The sequence below is a fragment of the Pteronotus mesoamericanus genome, unplaced genomic scaffold (assembly GCF_021234165.1).
Source record: "Pteronotus mesoamericanus isolate MK-2021 breed Mesoamerican mustached bat unplaced genomic scaffold, CSHL_Meso_final contig_32, whole genome shotgun sequence".
Classification (NCBI taxonomy): Eukaryota; Metazoa; Chordata; class Mammalia; order Chiroptera; family Mormoopidae; genus Pteronotus; species Pteronotus mesoamericanus.
In genome coordinates, this window is record NW_026555134.1 from 9,482,878 (window position 1) to 9,510,028 (window position 27,151).

The following is a 27,151-nucleotide window of genomic DNA, read 5'->3' on the forward strand; positions in this document are numbered from 1 at the left end:
TGCCTTATATTATCTCCAAAGAAAAGCGACAAAATTGAGTGTCATGACCAGTGATTTCAAATTAATACCTGTGTCTGAACCTTATTCTCCTGGTGGCCCTGCAAAAGGACAGTACCCTCTCACCAAGATGGACTGGTTTTGTTGTTACCAAGGTGGGAGAGTTTTTCTGAAAGGGACCTGACCTTGCCATTCCATCTGCTCTTTTATAGCTAAATTTAGGGATATAAAATTATATATTATACTCAGTTGATCATTCTTTTTTCAAATAAATGATTTGGGAGTTTTATTCAGAGTTATCAGAATTTTAGTAACTAATCTGCATAGATAATTTAAATATAGATGGTTAATTTGGATTGGAACTCTTATTACCAGATATAAAGGGAACTAAATCATCAAATAAAACAATGTTTAAAATAGTAGTAACAGCACAGCCGTGGCAGAAAATGTAAATATATGCTTTCAGGAATTCCTGTGGAGGTCATCAAAGAATCTCTCGGTGAAGAACTTTTCAAAATATGTTATGAGGAAGATGAACACATCCTGGGTGTGGTTGGAGGAACCCTCAAAGATTTTTTAAATAGCTTCAGCACCCTTCTGAAACAGAGCAGCCACTGCCAAGAAGCAGAAAAGAAGGGCAGGCTGGAGGATGCATCCATTCTCTGTCTGGACAAAGATCATGACTTTTTAAACGTTTACTATTTCTTCCCCAAGAGGACCACATCCCTGATTCTGCCCGGCATCATTAAGGCAGCGGCTCACATCTTGTACGAAACCGAGGTGACAGTGTCATTAATGCCTTCCTGTGTCCATGATGACATCAGCGAGTTTGTGAATCAGCCCTATTTGTTATACTCAGTTCATGTCAAAAGCACCAAACCGTCCCTGTCCCCAGGCAAACCCCAGTCCTCACTGGTCATCCCTGCTTCTCTCTTCTGTAAGACATTTCCATTCCATTTCATGTTTGACCGAGATATGACAATTCTGCAATTTGGCAATGGTATCAGGAGGCTGATGAACAGGAGGGACTTCCAAGGAAAGCCTCATTTTGAAGAGTACTTTGAAATTCTGACTCCAAAAGTCAACCAAACGTTTAGCGGAATCTTGACTATGTTGAATATGCAGTTTGTGGTCCGAGTGAGGAGGTGGGACAACTCCGTGAAGAAGTCGTCAAGGGTAAGAAAAACATAAGGGTAATTTGAATATGAGGTCAGTTATTTCATATTTAAGGACCAGAAACAAAAAAAGGCACAAATACACATGCACCACTTCAAATGTTTTGATAAAACATTAATATTTAAAACAATTATAAAATACTTTTAAGGCAAGAATAAATTTAAAACCAGACTCTTTCTGCATGTATTTCTTCTTTGTTGGACCCTTACTTCACAAATATTCACTGAATGCAGTCTACCTTTTAAAATCTTTATGAAGTATTTTATAACTAAATTATGAAAATATTTACATAAAATATGTTTTCAATCATCAAGCGACTGACTCAATTTGGAATAAGAGGTATTTTTCTTAACAAACAAAAACTACTTTTTTTCTTTTAGGACCCTACTAAATGGATTTTTAATTAAATATGTAATAAACATGGAAGAAATAAATGACATGTTTAATTGTTAGAGGATGTGGGGAAGGAATGTTCTGTCATCTCATGGTAGAGAACTTTGGTAATTATTACTCCTGGGATACAAAGTTTGCTAAACCGTAGTTGATAGTATAGCAAAGCTAACAGAAAGGTTTAGGATGCATGTAAATTTTAGTCATGCATTCACACCAGCAGATATACCATTCCCAAAAATGAAAACAGCTTTATTACTTTTTATCATAAAACTCTTATAGCCAAGTGTTTAAAAAATTGGTAATTGTAGTAAAAAAAAATCAAAAACATTAGTTACATATATTTTTTGTTTAAAACAAAAAAACACTATTTATAACTTCCATTTTATCACTAAACAAAATATTTTGGGCATCCTTCCATGTTATTAGATATAGGTCTGTTTCACTTTTCAAAGGCTGTGTAGTAAAAGTACCTCATTGTAAGGTTGTCCTCTATTTAATCATCCACTACTGAAGGACATTTGAGTTGCTTCTGACTCTTTTCTGCCATGGACACACATATACATAGTTGTCCACGCTCATCCAAGTAAATTGTGTGATCTAGGATGGTCACTTTAAGCCTCACCTCTCCCAAGGCTCCCTTCTGCTCCTGGCTGCTACTATCAAAAGAGTGTAGTAACAAAAGCAGCAGCATGCCACTTACTGAGAATGCTTTGAAGATAGAATTATTTGTACTGTTTATTGAAAATTATGGTTTATATGTACAGTATACTCTTCAAATGTCTGCATTCATTTTAGAACTAACAGTAAGTTGGAACTATAAGAATGCATACTGTTCTTGGTCAGCAGGTAGAAAAACAAGTTTAATACAAAGGCATTACCACTGTATCTACTTCCTCTCCTTTTGTTTCAAAAAAGGTGTTGAGAACTTGAGTAAACTAAGAACTGGTTCTCCTTTGCTTCACAGGTTATGGACCTCAAAGGCCAAATGATATACATTATTGAATCCAGTGCGATCTTGTTCTTGGGGTCACCCTGTGTGGACAGATTAGAAGATTTTACAGGACGAGGGCTCTACCTCTCAGACATCCCGATTCACAACGCACTAAGGGATGTGGTCTTGATAGGAGAACAGGCCAGAGCTCAAGATGGCCTTAAGAAGAGACTGGGAAAACTAAAGGCTACCCTTGAACAAGCCCACCAAGCCCTGGAGGAGGAGAAGAAGAAGACAGTTGATCTTCTATGCTCTATATTTCCCTCAGAGGTGGCACAGCAGCTATGGCAAGGGCAAGTGGTGCAAGCCAAGAAATTCAGTAACGTCACCATGCTCTTCTCAGACATCGTTGGGTTCACTGCCATCTGCTCCCAGTGCTCGCCACTGCAGGTGATCACCATGCTCAATGCGCTCTACACGCGCTTTGACCAGCAGTGTGGAGAGCTGGATGTCTACAAGGTAGGGCTGGAACAGGGCAGTGCCCATTCTCCAGGCAAAAGTCACTGGGAAAAAGCACAGCAACTAGGATCTGAGTGACAATGCAAACGAGAGGCTGTCTCAGCAGGGCCATCCAGGGAGCCACGTCCTGGGAGTGAGCATTGTGCACTAATAATGGGGGTGATTGCCAGCCAGAGGAGCTCTGAATCTGCTCAGAAGCAGAGATAATGTTAACATGAGAAGACCACCACATTGCCTTCTCAAGGCGAGGCGCAGAATGGTGGGGTGATGGACTGACTGGAGGATGGGGTGTCAGACCCATGAGCAGGTGAAGTTTAGAAGTCAGTGAACCTTAGGTTTCACTATGGAAACTGAGTTATTAAGTATGATACATTTCAAAGTATCGCTTGTACAGGAAAAACGTACGCTTTGTATCTGTAAAGAAATATGAAGATTATACAAATTGTATTTAAACAGGTTAATTCAATATAGAGTCAACATGATACTTTTTATGGCCAGTGAGAAGAAATCCCAGTTACCTACTTAAGGTATCATTGAACAGAGGCCTAGGGCAGAGATGCCTGAATAAGAGAGGTCTGTCTTCAAATTTTGTCTCTACCTGACATGTTTTGTAAGCTGAGAAAGTTAACCTTTCTCATTTCTGAAACAGAAAATATTATCCACCCAAAGGTTAATATGCATGAATGATATACATCATGTCCTATAATCTTTATGAACAGGATTGTTATAAATATTATGGCAAATAATATCTGTCATTCATCAGGCAGCAGGATTTGAGTCCCAGAATGTGAAGGCATCATTCTAGGCACTGGGGATACACAGTGATTGTCTCCAACCTGTAATAAGCTACTTTTTCATTGCAACTATTCTCAGATAAGAGAACTAATGAAGAGATTTCTTGTTCTGCCTGGTGTTTTATAGAAGTAAAATGCTTTTTATTGATTTAAAGTATTTTGTAGTGTTTTAGATGCCAGCATTAAGAATAGAGCATGCTTCTCATTTGTGTATCTTGAATTATCTCTTAATTTGCCACGTAATCTGGAATTTCAGAGCTTAACTCAACATGAAATAGAGAGATGATAGAGGAGAAAACATAAATTATTTATGGGAATATAAAAGCCCTTTTTAAAAATCTAGATGCTGGAAGTAAGAAAAAACTTCCTTTTTAAAATTTCTAACAGGAAATTCCAGATGGAGCTATGATCCCTTGGGACAAAAATAGGTCCGTAGATAATTACAGATAAAATAATTGGCTTTGGTTAGGTTAAGCTTGATGGCCTCTTGTGGAATTTACTGTATTTATTTGTAGACAGTTTCTATCTTGAGAATGTCTCCTTTCTTAGAATTCTGAGAAGCAAGTCTTACTGCTCTTTGCAAACCGCTCTGATTGATAGCAGAAGCAGCCCTTTTCTTCAAGTTGGAAAAACTTGGTTATTTCTAGCAAGTATTTAGAATCTAGCCTCCTGACCCTGAGAGTTCCCTGACTGACCCAGCCGCAGTCCAAGCTAGTCAATCGCCTTCCTTACCAGTCCACCTTCTCTCCACTTGTTATTTTTTATATCTGGAGATAGCCATCCATAAATAAGGGTCTTCACTATAGTATAGACTCAAGATACACAGACATATAATCATAGGCTGACCTAGAAGTGTCATGGCTTCCAAGCCATGTGTGAATAAATAAACAGTCCAGTTTATTTATCCTGGGGTATGATCATACCAGGACTTTATTTAATTCCATTTTCTCTCTTTCAATCATTAGGTTGTCTTTTTGTTTTAGTGTTTATTTATTCATTGTTTTAGCAAATATCTACTGGTTACCCAGCGTTTTCTACCATGGGTGGGCACAATTCCTGTGCAGAGCTGAACGTGAGTGGGAGCTGGGGGGTGGCGATGACAAATGCTAGATTTCCATGTGATATGATGAAGGCCCCACTTCATTCAAGTCTGTACAAGGTGCTACAATAGCACTGAGATTAGGCACCTAATTCCAGGTAGGAGTGAGGGTACTGCTTCCCCTAATGAGTAACATTTACTGAGCACCTGTGATATGTTAACCTTTCTATTAAGCACTTTTTTTTATGCATTCACTGCTCAGAAAAAGCTTATGGGAGGCATTGCTACCTGATTCATTCATTGGTGAATATACCAGTCACTGATGATATAGGAGTTAATAAAACAGACAAACTCAGAGAGCTTACGTTCCATGGGAAAAAGAAGGACAATAAAACACATGAGGAAATTCATAGTATTTTATGTGCTGTAATATTCTGGAGGAAAAAAATTAAGCAAGTTAAGTATGATTGCTATTTCATAGAGGGTGGCCTTTCTCATAAAGTGATACCTCACATGGGCTGAAGGAAGTGAGGGACAAACCACATGATGATCTGCAGGAATATTATTCCAGGCAAAGGACTAGCAAGTGGGAGCGTGTTTGGTATGTTTGAGGGAAAACAGGAGAGACCAGTGGCATTGAAGCAAAGTGGACAAGAAGGAGAATTAACAGGTAAAGTCAAGAATGAGCAGAAAGGCAGGTCAAGAAGAACTTTGGGTGTATTTTAAGGGTTTCAGCATTTGTTCTGAGTTAAATGGGAAATTACTAAAGGTTTACATATCTTATTTCTTTTCTCATCTCCACTTCTCCACACTGGAAGCTTTGCATAAGAAGAATGAGATGATCTAATAAGTTACAATAAATATTTAGAGGAGAAGAAAATGCGACTATTACAGTTTGGTGGCTTTATATGAGTTGGTAGCTTTTTGTAACCAGTATCATAGAGGACACTGAGATTTTTACTCTATAATTCTTAACTTCTGCTATATGTTATACATGGTGATTCTTCCTGAGCTTGGAAAATTTGTTACATGTAGGTGGAGACCATTGGCGATGCCTATTGTGTGGCCGGGGGGTTACACAAAGAAAGTGATACCCATGCTGTTCAGATAGCGCTGATGGCCCTGAAGATGATGGAGCTCTCTGATGAAGTCATGTCTCCCCACGGAGAACCTATCAAGGTAAAGTGGATCATATATTGTCTGGGAAATGAAAGTAAATGCTTATTAATTAGTTATCAAAAGAATAGCATATCAGTCAGTGTTTAGCTGCAGAGAGCAAACTCTCTAACTTGTTTAAGCAGGAAGAAATTTATGACATGGTATTAAGAGGTTTAGAGAATCATTGCAAGGACCAAAGAAACCATCTATGACTTGAATTTTTAAAAAATGGCTCTTACAGCCAGAAATCAAAATCACTACTTTTTCCTCGATCAGGTAGCTGGCCTAATCAGGGAGATCTCTACTACTATATTCAGGGTCAGGAAACTGCTGTGTTCCGAAAGCTGCTGTCTCTACTGCTGGCCACAGAACAAAACTGCACCTACTGTCATTTGAGTCAGCCACCTGGAAATCCTGCATCATGACCCTCACAAAGTGAGTGGCTGGGAACTGGGCTTTCCACTAAGCATGCCTTAGGAAACCCAAAGGCCTCCATGGTTAGATAGGCATGTGCTCGTAAGCCTCACAATGAGTGTAGTCACAGCAGAAATCCTGGCTTCCGAATCTCAAGCAGGTGTATTTGATTCACCCAACCTAATGCGTCTAGAAAGTACCAGGGAGTTTGGAAAATGTAATTTTGATTTTCCAGTACCTGCAGGGGAGGACATCACAGTAGAATGAATGTTGACTCTTAACCCACAAATATTTTCCAGGACACATAATATTTTAAAATGTCTAGATGAGTCAGATCCCAGAATATTTTATTGCAGATGAGAAAATAAAATTAATGTGCTAGGCATTGGTTTAACAAATAGAACATGAGCAGATTGTCCTTATTTGTGGCACTGGTAGTCAATCTGTCACTTAATTTTTATAGGATAGACCTCAGCTGATGACCCAGAAATGGGCCTTTGAAATGACACAGAATCCTATCTGATACGTGATAAGGTATATAAAGAAGAAAGAAAAAAATTAAAATATAACTATAATATTTAGAATTCTAGTCTTGGTTCTCTTCAATGTTAATACACACCATACATGTAAGTCTTCATAACTGTTTGACAAGTCGACTGTCCTCCCAGTTCTACATTCTGGTGTGACACACTTTCATATATTTAGTGCTGAAGAAACACAAACCTTTTATTATGCGTGGATTCTGTGCATCAGATGTTTGATGAGGCCTAGCATGGGTACCTTACCTCTGTTACCTCTGGTACCTCAGCTGGGAAAACTCCAATGGTTGAGGGCACTTGGAATAGTTGGATGTACCGCTTGGAGCTGGAGCACCCATTCCCAGGTGCCTGCATCACTTACATGCCTGGTCCTTGGCTGCAGATGGTGGAAAAGTTTGGCTCACCTAGGACTCTCATTCACATGCTTACATGTGGCGTAGCCTCAGGATAGTCACTTCTTACATGGTGGCTTATGTCCCAGGAAATAAGATTGGTGAAAGTTGCATGGCCTTTTATGACATAGCCTTACGAGACACATTGAGACACTTCCATTCTATTCTGTTGGTCAAAGCAATCATAAGCCTGCCCAGAGGGGAGGAGACAGACCCCAGGTCTCAGTGGGGGGAATGTGAAATTATTTGTGACTGTTTTAAAAGCATCATAGCATCTGACCTGTTCAGACTTATTTACTGGAACTTCACTCTTTTTAAAAGAAGAATTATATATTTCTCTCTCTCTTTCTCTCAGGAAACTCTGAGCATGAGAGTTAAATGGTTAAAATATCCAGATAATAAAATCAGTGATTTCCATATAAATAGATTTTGTAATTAATATGCATATGTTTGAGCCAGGAGGATTAGTGGCATGATTTTCATTATTTGTAGAAATGTACTTTTAGAATTTTGCAGTTGAATGAATTACTTATAACTAGTTTCAAAGATAATTACCTGGGTATTGATAGTTTAGTTGTTATGACCTTTTTGTTTGTTCTAACCTGCAGTCCTAGGAAATATCGGATGGCCTTAGGAGCTACGCACGAAATATCACAGTGGCAGATATGAAGAGTATTTTTAGTAGAGAGATAAATATTAGGTTGGCCAAATAGTCCATTTAGTTTTTTCCATAAAATAAAAGAAACATTTTCTAAAGTTTCACTGATAACTTTATTGATTTGGATATTTTGAGTCTGTTGGCTATCTCTCACAGGTATAATGTTGATTGTTCTCAATTAATGCCTCGATTTGGTCTCTATGAACTTTCACTGATCTACCCAACCTTGGAGCGTCATCCAGGGAAAAATCTCTGTGCAAACAACTTTTGATGTGTTTGATCGGTCACAGCACCTTCTCCATACACTATACAAACCTTTTTTGTGTGTTTCAGTTGCCCTTCTTGAAATAATAAAACACAATATGCCAAAAATATTGCATATTATTTCCCACCTTCAATATTATAATGGTTACACAAAAATTCACTGATTTTGATAAGTCTTTTTGTAAATGCCTGCTGATATGTCAGCTGTCACAACACAATCTAACAAAATTGTTTTCAGTGATGTTAAAGACAAGTACTACTAGAGTCATGTTACGGAAAAAAACTAAATGAACCTTTTACTTTGCTACCTCATGGAATGGAATCAAAATAAAATAATAGAAAATATTTCCTTTTTTTAAACTCTATTTTTTCCCCAATGTGTCATATGTACAAGTCATCTACTCATTGATTCTTATGAATGTCTTCACCAACATGCACCCACTCAGGCTTAGAAAACTGAAGGGGGCTGATGACAGAGGCCAGAGGATGGAGGCAGCAGTGAAAGTCAGCGAGTGGAAAGTGAACTGGGAAACAAACTTCTGGGACCTCTGCTTCCCTCTTCCCGGGAGCCTGGGATGAGAACAGGGCTAAGTGAAGAGTGGCCCCCAAATGGAAGACCAGCAAGTTTCCATCAAAGCTTTTACTGGGAGACAGAATTCTGTCTTTGTCTTTTCTTATTTTACATAGAAATCTATTTAAGGGAAAAGAGATTAATTCAGGACATGATGTGCATCTTAAAGTTCAGATCATTTTCTCGTTCCTGAATTTGAAAATTCCCTGAGAAAAAAAGTTTGGGGTTGATGGTGAGGTTCAGAAGTTAGAGAAAGAAAAAAAGGAGGGAAAGTGGCATGGACGCAGCCAAAAGGGCACGTGCTTTATCTGCTTTGCTTGGATTTGTATAAGGCAAATGAATGTATGTATTAGTTATGCGATAGAAAAATAAAAATGCTGTGATAAATTTATCATATAGAAAGCTAGAATAACTAAGTGCACAGAGAAAAACTGGTTTAATCAGAAGAATGCCCAAGGAGAACAAAAGCTTCTCCATCTAAATGTGCTCAACTTGTGGCTGATACAGGCAAAAGATAGTTTTTTTCCTTATAATTTTTGTTTGTTGATATTGTTTAGTTTTTGGACATGTAAAACCATATTCCCTTAAAGAAGAGAAAACCCAGTGTAATAAACATCTATTTTGCTGCTGGGAATAAAACTGTGACAAACAAGGGACTTTAAAAATAAGCCAATCCTTCACTTTACATATGAAGATATAGAGGGAAATAACAAGACTTACAGAAAGTCAGACTGCCTGTTTTAATAGAGTTCGGTTTAGAATGCAAATCTTCTGATTCATAAGAGAGCTTTTATTTGAAAATTTTGCAGAATTCAGGATTTGACAATTTATAAGCAAATAATTTGGGAAAGTTTCTAGCTAATATTAGATTTTAGCTATAGTCTTCGCTTGTGTGGCTCTGTGGATCGAGTGCCGGCCTTCAGTCTGAAAGATCACGGTTCAGTTCCCAGTTGGGGCACATGCTTGGGTTCCAGGCCAGGTCCTCAGTTTGGGGTGTATGAGAGACAATGAACTGGTGTTTCTCTCACATAGATGTTTCTCTCCCTCTTTTTCTCCTTCCCTTCCCCTCTCTCTAAAAACACATAAGTAAAATCTTGGGGAAAAAAAAGAAATTAGCTATAAAACAAGGCACAACTTGAGTCTCATGAATTCTAAATTTTATCTAAGTTAGTGAGTACTTGGCCTTTGTTTAAAATGCCCATATCTAATAAAACATTTTTTTAAAATTGCCAGCTGAACATGGAACTTGAAAATAATAAACACAGCATTTGACTGTCATTTAAAATATCCCCATTTTAACTTGCTTTGTTATAACAGAACGTTAAGACTGTGCATCCTGTAAGGTCATCAAATATTCAGATCTTCTAGAAGATCTCAGTTTAAAATATTCTGTTCCAAGAGCTCTCCAAATCATTGATACCTTTCAGAATTTCTAAACTTTTACCCCACCATATCCCAGACTGCATTGTATAACTAGATAAGGGGGAAGGATGGTTTTCCACAGGTCCAGATGTTTTAAACTAAAATATATATGTAAAAAAATTATATATAATAGTATACAATATTATAATTATTAATGTTATATATGATTTATATATTATATAAATAATATAGAACATATGTAGTCACTATATAAATATATATTTATATATGTGTATATATACAAGTACATGTATTCATATATGTATTTATACATATAGTCACTATAATCTGGGCCTCAGTAGCAACTTCCTGCTTCTTCTGTTATGTTTTGCTTAAATATTGAAATTCCCTTTCTCCAGCTGTTAATCGTTTGAATAATGGGGTAGTGTTTGGCATAAAGTTTTCTTAAAGCAATATTCCTAAAACCACACACTTATATATAAGTGAGAGCTAGCTGCTTTTGCCCCTCCTGACAGTGCTTTGGGAAACAACTCCTGTAGTCCAGAAGTTGTGTCTCTCTCACTTCATAGACAGAGCAGGTTCTCATAAACAGCCCATAGACACGTTGTCTAGTCATTGTGCTGACTGTGATAGATATGCGCAGAAATTTGCCTCAGATATTGGAGAGAGGTGAAATAAGACTGCTTTGTACAGTAAACCTAAGTGCATAAATAGAGAAGAGTTAAGAGGTGTGGCTGATTCTCCACTGGTCATTCTGAATCAACTGTGAGGAGTCACGGGAAGTTGGCTTGAGGTTTTGAGGAAAGAGGAACTGATGTGGTGAGAGCGATTGGCACCCTCATTTAGACAGGGCATTCAAACAACACTGACAAGTGGGAAGTGCTTTACCCATGACCGGGAACACTGTGGTATTTTTTTTTCTTTGCTTTCAGATGCGAATTGGACTGCATTCTGGATCGGTCTTTGCTGGAGTTGTTGGAGTTAAAATGCCCCGTTACTGTCTTTTTGGAAACAACGTCACCTTGGCTAACAAATTTGAATCCTGCAGTGTACCACGGAAAATCAATGTCAGCCCAACAACTTACAGGTACTGATTGCACTACTACCCACTTGAAATCTATTAGTTTACTGTTATATTGAGAGAAATGATATCTGGTCAAGAGGGAGGAAAGATAAACCTCTACCCTGCGTGGACATCTGCACTGGGGCTCTTGCCACCATCCTTGGATCTTACTGCCACCAGCTGTCATTTAAATGGTTTCATTTTTCCAACCTGCTTTTCTTATACATTTTTATCTTTATTTGAAGATCATTTGATGAACATTTTTCACTCTATGACACTCTTCTCGTGTTTATCTATAAGTCTCCTTAAAAGCCTGGTATTTGTTTTCAGAAGACATATCTTACCAGTTCCAAATACAGGGCTTACCAGATATGGGATCTTGAGCAAAACATTTAAAAAATTCAAGTGATATAAAGGTTATGACCATAATCACCATATTTAATAAGAAATCTTGAGCTAATGTGGACAGAAAAATATGTTTTAAATTTATCAATCACCTACAGTTTTATGCATTCTAATTTATTAAATCCTTATAGATTTATACATTTTATAATTTTTAAATATTCCAAACATACAGAAGAAAAATCAAAGAAAATATGATATCCATATAATCAATACTAATATTTAATAGATGTCAACACTTTGCCACATTTGTTTCAGATCCCTGTTTTATAAAATAAATAAAATACTACGGTCCCCAGATCCCCATTTTCTGCCTGGCACGCTGGACTCTATATCCCGTAAGATTTATAGGAACATCTGAGAACATGTACTTGCTGGAGACAGGCAGGCTTCCAAAGAGAGAGGCAGGAAGGAACTGAGCAGAGCAATAACATATGTTGCTGCTGTCTACCAGGAAGGAAAATGGGCAGAAAGAAGCCAGGAGCACAACTCTCTTCATTTAAGTTCCTTCACATAAAAAAATTAAGTCAGGGAAAAATAGATTTCCACTGAACCTGTACATATCCTTTAATGACTTTCCTTGTACCCACTCAAAATTATGTTTCTGAGATATTTTTCTTGATGAAATGTACATCTAATTCTTATAAATCTAATTCATTCATTCAAACTATCTCCAGTGCAGGGGTGTGCTGGTAAATCAGTTTAGAGGAATGAAGAGGAGAATCCCTGATTTCTAGCCTTTACTAATGTCTATAGAGTAAATACTTCCACCACACCAGGCTTCAGGCCACCAAAGTCTTGGAAAATTCCTGAATGTTTAACAGTTTGCTCTCACAAACCTGTACAGGCCAGAACAAGCATGCCACTATATAATATTGAAGGTGTATTCTAGAGTATGAATAAGCCAGAATCTATCTTCTACCCATGATTAAAGTGTATCCAGTTTTTTTATTATTATAAAAGTGATTTGATAAATATTTTTATTCATATGTTTTTAGATAACATGCCTATATGTGGTATTCCCAGATCATAGGTGTATCCAGTTTCACCTTTACTAAGGATCAGTTAGCTGTCCAAATTGCTTTTATTGATTTTTATTCCACCAATGATGTGTGAAGGTTTATCTTCCCTAAAGCCTGATATTATTGAACTTATTGTTACCACTTTTGATGGGTATTATGTGATATCTCATTGATGCTTAGTTAGTCTTATGTAATTGATTTAATTTTCACAACTGTCCTAAAGAGGTGTACTACTATCCCCATTTTAAAAAGTTACAAAACTAACATCTTCGTTGTTATTCAAAACTAAATCTACCAGAGTTTGAAGCTAATAGTCAGTCTGGGAGTCTGTAGCTTTTCATTATATATTTTTTTTTTTTTTTTTTTTTTTTTTGATGAAAATGAAAAATGTGTCTTTTATTTATGGAAAAAACTAAATGGACTTTTTGACCCACCCAATATTTAAGGAAACTTATTGTGCAGTGAATTTAACTGCTTTTACTCTGAGCCTTGTCTATAAATAAGAATTATTCTGATTATTTGACATATTATTAAGATTTTTATTCAATAAATTTTTATGTTCCACTGTAATAACCTCATATGGAGGGAGATTGTTTCCAGGCAATTCTTTTTTTTTTTTTTTTTTTTTAGGGAAAAAACTATTATTTTTATTTATTTATTTTTATCTTCAAGAACATTATTTTTTTTTTTTTATTAATTTATTTACTTTTTAAATACATTTGTCTCTGCCTTCCCCCCCCCCCTTTCCCTTGCCCCCTCCCACCTTCCCTCCCTCAGCTCTTCCCCTTTGGTTTTGTCCATGAGTCCTTGCTATATGTTCCTTGACTTTCCCCTTCCCTTCCCTTTCCCTGCCCCCCCCCCTTCCCTCTTGTCTCTGTTGATTTCTTTTCCTTTCAGTGTTGCTGGCCATATTTGCCTTGCTTCTTTGCATTGTTGGTTAGGTTCCGCTTATAGGTGAGATCATATGGTATTTGTCTTTCGCCCCCTGGCTTATTTCGCTTAGCATGATGCTCTCCAGTTCCATCCATACTGTTGCGAAGTTTAGTACTTCTTTTTTTCTTTCTGCTACGTAGTATTCCATTGTGTATATGTACCATAATTTTTTGATCCAATCATCTACTGATGGGCATTTAGGTTGCTTCCAACACTTGGCTATTGTAAATTGTGCTGCTATGAACATTGGGGTGCATAGGTTCTTTTGTATTGGCGTTTTGGTGTTCTCAGGGTATACAGAGGGCCCAGAGGCATTTGAAAGGATGCTCTGCATCACTAGCCATTAGAGAAATGCAGATCAAAACCACCATGAGGTACCACCTCACACCGGTCAGAATGGCCATCATAAACAGATCCACAAACAACAGGTGCTGGCGAGGCTGTGGAGAAAAGGGAACTCTAGTCCACTGTTGGTGGGAATGCAGACTGGTGCAGCCACTATGGAAAGCAGTGTGGAATTTCCTCAGAAAGCTGAAAATGGAACTGCCTTTTGATCCAGCGATTCCCCTGCTGGGGCTTTTCATTATATATTAACAAATATTATACCTTCTGAATAACAGGCCTCAATATTTATTAATTCATGACTGGAGCATCATTTTCATTAGTTTTATTATTTTGCATATTATTTTGCAAATTATTGGGATACTAATAGAAATTAGTTCATAGAATACTCTCATGTACTCCAGGACTGTCATTCTCGAAACCTAGATTTCTACCCAGTTGGTTTCTTCAGTATACAGGAGTGTCACAGTTCCAAATTCTAATGCAGCATCATTCTGTTTCATTTAGACATGACATGGCAGACGCGTGAGTAAGACTATGGTCTGGTTAGGCAGATGTGATGAGTGGCTTTCTGTAGAAGTTGGTTTAGATCCCAGAACTATCAAATGATTTCATCCATCGCCTAAATAGTAGAGTAGAGTGATGCTTATTAAGTTTACCTTTGACAGAAAGCTAAGGAAGTAAATGGCAAGCAGAGCCAGAAACTTAATCAGTAGGATCAAGAATTCAAAATGAGTTTAGCATAATGGATAAGTAGTTAGTAGCAAAATTTTTAAAAAATTAGGTAGAACAAATGAATTTAAGAAGGAAAAAAACTGCAAATACCAGATAGGACATTTTGCATCAGTATGTGCAATTAAATCTCATTTTAGTCTTACTAACCTTGAATTTGTAAAAATTCTATTGAGAGATCAGAAGTTTATATATGTTGATATATACATATAACTTATGTAGATCTTTTCCTTTACAATTTTTTGCCCATGATTATTTCTCAGTTATATTTACAAAATGAATCAATAAATGGGCAATGTTTTAACATGTTCAATCTTTCAATTTAGGAAGCCTTATTCTATAACATTATATTTATGGTTTTATTTTTTTTTTTGCTCTTATTAGACATTTGGATTATTTTGGATTTTATTTCCCTACTACTATGAATTTATTTTCCATTATACTTCTTCTATTTGTTAACATGATAAGGAGCTTTCTGTCAATCATAGTGAGAATTGCTGGTTTATTGATATTTCAGAAATATTCATTCAGTTCTGTTGTCTTTTTTTGAGTAGACCACTATATCAGTATTAAATTTTAATGGTTAAATTTTTATTTTAATCTTTCAGATTACTCAAAGACTGTCCTGGTTTTGTGTTTACCCCTCGATCAAGGGAGGAACTTCCACCAAATTTCCCCAGTGAAATTCCTGGAATCTGTCATTTTCTGGAAGCTTATCAACAAGGAACAAATTCTAAACCATGGTTCCAAAAGAAAAATGTTGAAGGCGGCAATGCCAATTTTCTAGGCAAAGCATCAGGAATAGATTAACAAAATATAAACTTGATATTAGCCTTTGGGGATTGACTCCTTCAAGCATGTGTGTAATCTCTGAAAGCACTTTAGGATGCAGATGGTTAAAAAGCAGTATTTAAATTTCGGGAGCTAAATCACAATCTACTCTTCCATTTAACATGATAAAAATGTATGCACTTCAATACTTCAGCTCTTCAGTGGAAATAAAAGAGGAACCACGAGAAGTAAATTTTGGGGGATATTTTTGTTATATAACAATCACTTATAATCTGTACTCAAAACTTAGCACATTGTACATGTATCAGGTAATTGTTACCACCTGTACAATGTGATGGAGTCATTTGTATTCTTGTGTCCTGTTGGAATGCCATGGTTATTAAAGTGTGTCTATGGTAGTGTTGCCATAAAAAAGCTTTTGAGTAGAAAGTATAGTCTTCGATACCATAAGATCTTTGAACCTTTAAACTCTGAATTTTATTATATTTTCTCATTTAATTTTCAGCACTCATAAAAAATAGATTGAGTTTTTTCTGTTGCACTTTTCTTTTTTTTTCTATTTTGAAGAAAATAAACAATTATGGGTTAGATGCAATATGAATATAAAATAAATCTTCTGTAAATATCAAAGATTATTTTATAAAAATATTCTCCATAACATAACATGTCATTAACAATAAATATTTCATTTTGTTTGACATTTTTATTTGACATATGGTAAAGGCTATTTTAATTGCTATTAGCAATTTAATTCCTATGAATTCATTTCTGTGTTATAGTATTTAGGATAAAAGAGAATTATAGCCTATATTAAAATGCAATGATTAATTTTCATTTATTTCAATCAGAAGCAACATAGGAGTAAAATAAGGGAACATATAATAAAGTACAGAAATAAAATATTTATACACACAAACAGTAGTTTGGGTCTATTGCAGCAAACAAACTCTATTGTCACGCTCAGCTATATAAAATTCCAGTAAGAAAATCTAAGTTCAGAAGTGGGAAACAAGAGTCCTTCTTCTTACCAACAGGGCATTTGTTTAAGTGTTTGTATTGAAAACTTTAATGTGTATATATTTCCTAAAAATAATCAGGGTTTGGTTTTTTTTGTCTTATTAAGTACACACTTGTGAATTTTTTATTCTAGTTGAAATATCTCAGTGATAATGTTTAAAGAGAATTTAGTGTTGATGAAGAAAGTTATGCTATGATTTTATAATGGAAAATTTTAAACATTTTTCTGGAGCTTGAACTTTAATTTTTAAAGATGTTAGTCTAAGATCTCTGGTGAACTAAACCTAAATAAGGATTTGATTTTAAAAGAGCTCAACTTCAAAGCAAGAGAAAGATGAACATTATAATTTTTAAGTTACTATTAGCACAGCCATAGATACACTGAACTCTCATTTGGGTTTCTAAGAAATAATTCAATATTAAAGCTCTTTAATTATCTTCAGTAGTTCACAGGCTACCCCATGGTGATCTCAAGAATAAAAAGCAATTACCAATTAGCTTCTAGTATTCTATGTGTAACATTATAGATATTATAATGATTATGTTTTGTAAGTTTTTAAGTTAATTAGAATCCAAAAATATTTTTTCTCCATGTGTTTATATGTGTGCAAGTTTACATCCAAAACCCATGGAGGAAAATATAAACAATTGAGTAAAGGCTATGTGAGAATTCCTTCTATTATTTCCGCAACCTTTCTCCAAGTTTCACATTTTCTCTAAATAAAAAGTCATCAAACATATATTTTTCCAGAGAAATTAAATGATCTATCATAGAGTCCCTAGGCAGCCTATAAAGGCTCATTAATCATGGAATGCTTTGTGGACCTTAGGCAGGATGAACATACATTTCTGCGATAGAATGCATTCAAAATCCACAACTGGGTACTAAAAAGTAAGGAATTCCCTTTCCTTCTCTGTCTTACTCAATTTGGAAGATAGAGGTTATGGGTACATTTTCAGATCCAGGCCTCTGATGGTAGTAAGGGACAGAGAACCTAGAAAGTAAGCTCTCAAGGAAACAAGGGACCAAAACAGGAGCTCTGCTTTAGGAGTGGAATTGAGGGTGGAGCAAAGAGTGGACAGGAGAGCCTATGACAGGGCTGGGGGCCATGAGTTCTGAGTCTTGTTGCCACAGTAACTATCCTAAAAAATAATGTGGGGTCCCAACACTACTTCCTTCTCAGATTATTTTTCTGGAGAATTGCATGAGCTGTTTCTTCTTTTCAGATTTTGTTTTCATTCATAGCTTCTTGCCCCATTATCTTGTGTCCAGTTCACAAAATACATTTGCTCTTTATAGCCATTTCTCAAGCAAGAATAGAGTTCCCCTGACATTTTCTAAAGATGTTTGCATCGAGAAGCAAAGAGGAACAGAGAGTTAAAAAGTCTCTTCCCATTTTTCCTCTCTGTTTTATGTCCATCTAGACTTTGTGAGACAATGCAAAGTTTGAACCTCAGTACGAATAGACTCAGTTACTCATTCCCATTTATTTAATCATCATTTCTTGAATGACTACCATATGCCAGAATTAATGCTGTTTTTCGAATTCAAAGATGAAGTATGGCCCATTCTATCAAGAAAGAAAAATGAAAAATGAACATAAGATAATTTCAAAATTCTCCAGGAACACAAAGTAGGAGACTCAGGGCTTGGAGAAGTGTCTTGGTCTTTGACCAAGTTCAAAAGGACTTGGAAAGACTTGGTCCAAGCAGGTACTCTAGCACACACAAAGAAAAGGAGCCTTGGAAATGCATAGCATATTCTGGATGACAAATTGCCTGGGATGAGTTGGAGGTGAGGAAAATAAGGACAGAAAGTCTATTTAGATTCAAATCACGAGGAAGGCTGTTGTTCACATTAAGGTTTGTGCTTTAGATGATGGTAATGATGGTCAATTGTCATTCATTTCCATGGAGCCTTTTCTTCAAAACAAATCTTACAAACAAACAAACAAACAAACAAGGAGCAAAACAGAAGAAAAGCAGACCATTGGTTTCTGCCTTCCTTTCCCACAGCTTTTAAAACTAGTAAGCAGGGGAAAGAACAAATGTTAAAGGAAGGAGTGGTATGATCACATGTGTGTTTTTGAAAGGCAGTGTCAGAAAGAGCACGGATAAGGGTGGATATTTGCTTGCACTGATGACCAAATCAACATTCTTCTGTATCTCAGAAGAAAAGGATTCTCGCTGTATCCTGGGTATTTTTACCAACAGTATGAGCATAAAGCTGGGTGTCTGGCATCAGAATTTCGTATTACTCGCTTGGTCACTAGTCCTTCAGATCCTTTGGTGGGAAGGAAAGAAGAGTTGCATCAATGTTTTACTAACCTTTCCTTCAGGTCGTTCTCTGTGATATTACCAGTCATACCAAGGCAGGCCCTTTCAGGCCCATCCTACAGTGAGGTTAGAAGCTGTCCCAGGATGGAAAACGGTGCTCAGGAAAGGCAGGAGGCCAATAAGTGGGACACCTACCTAGTTCACATAGTTCTGGGGACAGGCTTGGCACCCTGAGATTCCCCAGCTGGAAAAGTGCCTGAATAGACCTTTAAGCTGAAGGTCTTTCAAAATAGACCTTTACAAAAGCTGAAGGAAGTCTGGGGCCATGTAATGCTTGAAAACAACACTGAAGTCCCTGTCAAAGCAGCAGCTGATAGTCTCAAAGTGAAGGAATTAACAAGTTATTGTAGTAGTTGGAAGTGTATGGATTTTACCTGGAGAAATAATCATTAATAAGTGAAAAGGAATCTCTGATACATACTGTTGGGGTGGCTTGCTACATCACTACCCTTCACTCAACAATAAAACATGAAGGGTTTGTTTCGCCTGATTGCGCACTCCCGTGCTGTGCTACTCTTAAATGGCTGTACTCGCACAGTTAAGTGAAGGCAGATTTGAAGGGTGGAAAGATCGGGGGATATGACTAGACAGGCGGGAGTCGAGTCGCTAGAGGGACTCCTGTTCCCTAAAGAAGGACTAATCTGCAAAACAAAACCCAGTGCTGCAGAGATGATAGAAAAATGCAATTCCCTTGTCTAATCACAGGCGAAAAGCAGGGACAGCTTGCTTTATTAAGCAGAGAACACCCAAATGTAACTTTAAGCCAATGTTTACAATGTTGTATGTTCTTTGTTGGGATTCTTCTCAAGTCCTGAGAAGCCTTGGTATCTTGCAGTGAAAAGTGGAGGAATCACTCCTGTTGTGAAAGCCAGGAGCTTGGGAAGCATAATATTTAGTCCTTTGTAGTCTTTGTTGTCTTGGGCTTTCTTCTTCTGGCATGTTTGTTTCCAGATGTTCAGTACTGTGGGACTCCTTTTTAAATACTTCCTTTATTACATTGTTGATGTGCTCTCCTTGGTATTCTCACTTGAAGCCACATCAAACATTTTTTTATTGCCATCTCTATTTCTCTTTTTCACCCAAACTATTCCCTTACTTTTTTACCCAAATTATTCATTTGCTTTCTTTTTCATGTCCCTTTCTTTCCATATTCAGTACATCTGAAAGAAATAGCAAAATCTCCATAAATGCATAGCTTTTAATTTTTAAAAAAAGCAGAAGGGGAAAAAAGTGATATTCTAAAAGCCAGGCTTTTTTATATTCACTATAGGTTCTTTTCATCATCATCACATACTCAGTTTTAGGAAACTGTATATATTTTAGATTTAAATACTGGGATAGAAATCAGGACAAAATATGTTCTAGGACTTAATCTCAGACATTTCTTGTAGAAGATTTTGGATAAGTTTGTGATGCCTCTCAATAATTTAATCACTTAATGTCACAATATTAAATTGCCAATACACCTTACCATTTTTGGAGAAAACTGCTTGGCAGAAAAGGACTTTGCATAATGCTCAAATCTGAAAGTGTCTGTGAAGATGTTTGTTTAGTCTGATGTATTGCTGAACCCATCTGTGTCGATTGACAACTATGAATTGGCTTTAGAGAAAACTAAAACAAAATGAAGAGAAACAAAAATGCTATTATAGAGGCTGGGCAATCCAATATATTCCACACCTGACATAAGAGGAACAACCTGAAGCTTTTTGGACAATTATAGTGACAATGGCCATGGAATTCTGTGCCTTTAGAAACGGTGATGCTCAAGTGACTCAGGAATGTGCAGCATCCAGGCACTGTCCCCTCACAGTGAACTGCCTTCTTCCCCAGATAACTTGTATCTTGCCAAACTGAAGCAAATAAGAATATATCAGTATTTGGGAATTTACTGTTCCTTCACCTCTTGCCATATGTAAATTAAGGATGCCCTGCAAAACCTTATAACAGAAATTATATTCACTAATCTAAAATGGTGTTCTCCAGCTTTTTGGATTTCTGCACACTATGACTAAAATGTTTTAGTACACCAACAATGCATTTTAAATATAAAAAATAAATATTTATCATATAAATAGTATTAATACTTAGGATTAATAAATATAAAATGCTAACTTCAAGCCTATATATTACAATATAGTTGTAAAGCTTCTTTTATTTATGAGTGTGAATATAAATAGAAATTTTAGTATTTTCTTCTCCTACCCCAGGGTATCATCCTTATATTTTACTGGGAAAACTGCTACAATTGGCCGGTGAGCCTTCACTTTGATTGAGTCGTATCACTTTGAGAAGTGGATGAAGGTAAAAGAAATAGGCTGTGCTCCCTCCCGGAAGATGCAGACGATCACCTAACCCAAGACTTACATAAACTTCAGAGGTCTGGAGACTTCCGGGAGTCCACCCCACGGAGGTAGTATAGACTCTCAAACTACGAACATCTTATTTAGAGGGGTAAATAGTAACAGTCCTCAAAAAGAGAAGACAATGAATAACTGGGAAAAGTCTGTGGCTTGTGATTTAAAGGATACCATTTTTGACCGTTGAGGAATGAAGGAAATATGTGAATTTTTGGTTCATTGGTTTTTTTGCTCCTATTCTGTGAAATGATTCATGGGCCTTCACATATAGGTAACTAAAGTTTTTCTTTTTTCACCAAATATTTACCATATATCTCAAAATATTTTTCTCTAGCTTTTGGCAAATGTGTATTGCTATCAGTATCCCCCCTTTTTTCCCTAATTTAAGTATTTTCTTTTATTTTTCTCTGTGTGAAAGGGGATGTCTATTGGACTTTGTATTGAAAACCTTCATGATACTAACAGCACTCCTTTTATTGTAACTTTCATAGTTGCTTTAAATAACATGTTTGTTTTGAGTTCTGCTTCTGGCAGAGTCGCAAAGTTTATCAAAAAGTTATCCAGTGTCTCAGAAGCTTGTTAGAGATCGCTGCTACATAAATAATGTAATAAAAGTGTTTAAATAAAAAGCTTCTTAAAATTTAAAGTGAGTTCTATTTAAAAGAAAAATGAACCATTGAATCAAGTAAAAACAATAATTTTCCAAGACATACAAATATGTTCGTGCTGATGCAGGTCTTGTTGCTGCAGAGAGGAAACCTCCAACACAATAACATGGAAACCCAGGACCAACAACCATTGTTTCTGGCTTCTGCTGTGTACAGCCCAACATATATCCAAAATCAATTTAAAAAAATACTATTGTTAAATAAGGTACTAATATAACCAAAACAAGTTTCTTTAGGGATGTAAAGCTTTAATTTCCAACAAAACTCATACTCAGGTTTTTCAAATCACATAAAATAAAAAATGAAAAAAATACCCTAAATTTAAGAAGAAAACAGGACTCAGCACATCCAAGTGTAACTGTTAGTAGCACAAGCTTTGGGGCCAGTCTGGCTCAGTCACAGTCTGTCGGGAGATAATTTTTCATTCTTGCATTTTTTGTAGAGAAACAGTGGTACTGACTGCCTTTGATCTACACCATATTTTAAAGGATGCTTGTAGAGGAAAAAGCCTTAGAAAATAGTGTCCCCCTGCAGAGCAAAAGGCAGGCATGCGTACTGTCCATCGTGTTGCCAAATCCGGAGCTTCTCTCCTCTGCTGCAACCCACTCACTGTGTGTGCAGGGGTCACCTGGTTCTCTAAACATCATCCTGTGAAAACTGGGGCCCAGAGAATCAATGTAAGGCTGATGCTCTCCGTCTGCTGCTACTGAGGTGAATAATCATCGTTCTTGTCTGACCCGGGAATCTTGTGCCTTCTGCTAGCATCCATGAAACTGTGATAGTTCTACCTATTAACTTGCAAGTACAGTGAAATCTCAGACCCTTCATAGTAATTCATAATGACTGACAGTTTGGGCAATGAGGATAGGAGGCTGACAGAAGCATGCCTTCCTGGAAGAGAAAGGATGGGGGTCTTGTGGGTTGATTAACAGGAATAGAGGGAAGAGTCCATGGGAATCAATAGCAAACATGGTGACTGAATTGTGTGTTCCATACGGTGATAAATAGTCCACCATTTTATTATGTGTTAGTAAGGAGGAATTGGGGAGGGAGCGGCAGGCCGACTGTCAGAAATGAGGTTCAAAGTTGCAGCCTGAACAGCGGCTTCGTTGTTACTAATACGTCTTTGGATGAAAAGACTTCACTCAAGTTGCCAATCTCATGCATGCCTCACTGTCATAACTCATTCAAAGAACAATCCTAGGTTAGAGGAAGGTTCTGACCCTCGGCTAGCAAGAGTGACAGAGATGTACATTTACCTTCAATGCACAGAAAGGACACCAGCATGGTCTTGGGCAGAAACCCGGGAAATTGTTAGAGCTTTGGCTCAGGAGATGAGCATGCCAGAATCCCAAAGCTCGCATCAGCTTGGCAGTCTTAAGGCTTAGCCTTCCCTGTAGTCTTTCACGCAACCTTAGATCTTTTTAGAGACGACAATCTGGGAATTTTTCTCGGTAGTCCTTGCTGCCGTAAGGGAGTGTGGTTCTTTTCAGAGATTTCCCTGATACCGGTACATTTCTAGGGAAACCATAGACAGGACGTTGCTATGGGTTGAACCGTGTCACCCCAAACCTCTTATGTTAACGTTATAGTTCCCTTCTTTGGAAATGGGGTTGTAGTGGATGTAATTATATTAAAATAAGGCTATACTAAGGTAGTTAGACCCCTATCTAACATTACTGGTATCCTTATTTTTAAAGAGAGAATTTTAAACACAAAAACACAGAGAGAGAATGCCATGTGAAGATGAAGGTAGAGATCAAGGTGATGCTTATGCAAGTCAGCAAATATGAGTTATTGCCAAGAAACAACCAGAAGCTAGGTGAAGGATGAGGCAGACTCCTTCTCACAACCCTCAGAGGTAGTCAACTCATTTGACACCTTGATCTTGGTCTTCTAGTCTCCTATAGTAGGAGACAATAAGTTTCTTCTGTCTAAGCCACCCAAATACTTTGCTTCATCATGCAATGGAGGGATAAAATTTTGATTTCCTTCTCTCTCCCTACAACCCCTCCCTCACAGCCATATTCAGATAGGTGCTTACAAACTGTAATTTCCTATAGGGGCAAGGAGAACTTGGCTAGCCTTCTTGGCTGGTAGATGGGCACCTTCTGGCTGGGTCCTCAAATTGCACTAATCCCATAGTAGGGGACCTACCTTCATAATCTCATCTAGACCTAATTATCTCCCAAAGGCTCTAATTCCTTCTAATACTATTACATTGAAGATTAGATAGAGCTTCAACATACAAATTTTAGGAGACACAAACATTTAACCCCTATTAAGTTTCCTGGGAGATCTCAGAATTTGGTTCAGAAAAGATACTTAACACACAGTATTAGTATTCTATTGTTGCTGTAACAAAATACAAGAAACATTGTGGCTTAAAAGAACACAAATTTATTGCCTTATAGTTCTAGAGGCCAGAGATCCGACAACCAAGGCCATCAGGGCTGCATTCCTCCTGGAGGTTGTAGGGAAGAATTATTTTTTCTGGCCTTATTCCAGCATCTATAGGCTTTCTGAATTCTTTGGCTCATGGCTCCTTCCTTACATCACTTCCACCTTTGCTGCCAATTTCACTCCTTCTCTGACGTTGACACTCCTGCCTCTCTCTTTTTTAAAAATTATATTTTATTGATTATACTATTACCATTGTCCCAATTTTCCCCCTTTGCCCTCCTCCACCCAACAACCCTCACTCCCTCAGGCAATCCCCACGCCTTTGTTCATGTCCACGGGTCATGCCTGTCAGTTCTTTGGCTACTCTATTTCCTATACTGTACTTTGCATCCCCATGGCTGTTCTGAAACTACTTATTTGTATCTCTTAATCCCCTCACCCATTCCCCCACACCCCCCTCCTATCTGGCAACCATGAAAATGCTCTCTGTATCCATGATTCTGTCTCTGTTTTCCATGTTTGCTTAGTTTGTTTTTTAGATTCAATTGTTGATAGATATGCATTTTTACCATTTTATTGTTCATAGTTTTGATCTGCTTTTTCTTAAATTTGTCCCTTTAACATTTCATATAATAATGTTATAATAATAATGTTATATTATTATACATAATAATATAATAATAATGGTTTGGTGATGATGAACTCCTTTAGTTTTTTCTTGTCTGGGAAGTTTCTTGTCTGCCCTTTGATTCTCAGTGATATCTCTACTGGGTAGAGCAACCCTGCTTTTCTTGACTTTGAATTATTTCTTGCTAATCCCTTTAAGCCTGAAAAGTTTCTTTTGAGAAATCAGCTGACAGTCTTATGGGAACTCCCTGTAGGTAACTAACTGCTTTTCTCTTTATCTTTAACCTTTGTCATTTTAATTATGATGTGCCTTACAGTGGTCCTCTTTGCACCCGTCATGTTTGGGACTCTCTGTGCTTCCTGGACTTGTGTGCCTATTTCCTTCACAGATTTAAGGAAGTTCTCTTTCATTATACTTTCAAATAGATTTCCAATATTTTGCTCTTTCTCTTCTCCTTCTGGCCCCCTTATGATGTGAATGTTCAACCTCTTGAAGTTGTCCCAGTGGCTGCTTATACTATCCTCATTTTTTAAATTCTTTTGTTGTTGTTGTTGTTGTTTTTGTTCTGATTGGTTGCTTTTTGCTTCCTTATGTTCCAAATCATTGATTTGATTCTTGGCTTCATCCACTCTACTGTTATTTCCCTGTAAGTTGTTCTTTATTTCAATTACAGTGTCCTTTATTTCTGATTGGATCTATTTTATGCTCTTGAGGTCCTCACTAAGTTCCTTGAGCATCCTTATAACCAGTGTTTTGAACTCTGCATCTGATAGATTGCTTGTCTCCATTTTGTTTACTTCTTTTTCTGGAATTTTGATCTGTTCCTTCATGTGGGCCATGTTACTTTGTCTCCTCATTTTGGCAGCCTCCCTGTGTTTCTTTCTATGTATTAGGTACAGCTTCTATGACTCCTTGTCTTGGGGTAGCATGGCCTAATGTAGTAGGTGTCCTGTAGGGTTTAGTGACACAGCCTCCCCTATCAGCCAAGCTGGGTACTAGAGGTGGGGCGAGTACACCCTCCTCTTATAGTTGAGCCTTGATTGCTGTTGGCAGGTCAATGGGAGGGATTTACTAAGGCCAGTCAGCTGCAAGGACTGGCTATGACCACTGACTACCAACCTCTGCCCTTCGTGGAGTATCAGCTGTGCAGGGGCAGGGTCCTGGTGCTCCAGTGTGGTCTGTAGCTGTCCACTGGGTGCACAGGACTTGGGCCTTCCTAGGTGGTGCTGCTAAGTCATCCCCCACTTGTGTTCTGTCCCAGGCCATCCTGCATGAGCTATAAAGCAAAATGAGATGGCTGCTACTTGTGCTGGGCTTGGAGACTCCCAGGTGAAGCCAAGTTGTGAATCTAGGCGGCCTGCTAGCCTAGCAAGTGCTGGGCTTACTGACACTTAGCAAGAGGTAAGGAGACTGGGGGCTTACTGAGGTTGGCAGTTGCTTTTTTGATAAGATTTAGGAAGTTGTGAAACATGAGCCAAGACCAGCCATTCATATGGAAAAGTCACAATTAATGGTTAGGGTGGGCCCATAAGTTGGGTGAGACAGAGTCTCAGGGGATCTCCAGGACAAGACAAACAGTGTTAGCCAGGTTGGTGGAGTCTCAATTATGACTCTCACCTGCTGGCTCTGTTGCTCTGTTGGGGGAGGTCTCAGAAAGGGACAATAGCCTCTGCCTACCTTTCTGTCAGGGAGAAAGCTGTCCCCCAGCTCCTGCCTTGGTGCCAGACACTTCAGTTTCAGCTTGTATATCACTGGTGCTAGAGCTCAGAAGGAGTGCATCTGAGTAAGTTCGTGTGTGGGTTCTTTAAAGAGAACTGCTTGGGACTCTAGAAATTTCTTCCACTGACTCACTGCTGGTTTTTGCAGCCAGAAGTTATGGGCACTTACCCTCCTGCACTGGAACACTGGGCTGGGGGGCCTGGTATGGGACTAGAGCTGCTCAATCCCAAGATATTTTCCCGAATTTTTATCTACCACATGTGGATGTGGGACCAGCCTGTTCCACACCTCCACCCCTCCTACCAGTCTGGGTGGACGTGGTTTCTTTAATTCTGTTGTTGTCATATTTCTATTCAACTCGATTTCTGATGGCTCTGCATGATGGTTGTTCTATATTTTAGTTGTAATTTGTGCTGGGAGGCAGGCCATTTTTACCTATGCTGCTGTCTCGACCATGCCCTGCCTTTCTCTTATAAGGAAATCCAGGATATTTGCTGCATAATAA

General features: G+C 37.6%; 1 protein-coding gene across 1 annotated transcript in view; it reads left to right on the forward strand.

Moving 5' to 3' along the window:
* The window catches only part of GUCY1A1 (guanylate cyclase 1 soluble subunit alpha 1), a 49,746-nt gene extending 34,159 nt beyond the window's left edge, over positions 1-15,587 (forward strand). The window contains exons 5-9 of the mRNA XM_054575942.1: positions 464-1,173; positions 2,531-3,016; positions 5,885-6,028; positions 11,161-11,315; positions 15,331-15,587. Of these exons, the coding sequence (XP_054431917.1) occupies positions 464-1,173; positions 2,531-3,016; positions 5,885-6,028; positions 11,161-11,315; positions 15,331-15,532 (1,697 nt within the window). The 3' untranslated portion in view covers positions 15,533-15,587. The remainder of the gene's footprint in view (positions 1-463; positions 1,174-2,530; positions 3,017-5,884; positions 6,029-11,160; positions 11,316-15,330) is intronic.
* Positions 15,588-27,151: the final 11,564 nt, after the last annotated feature.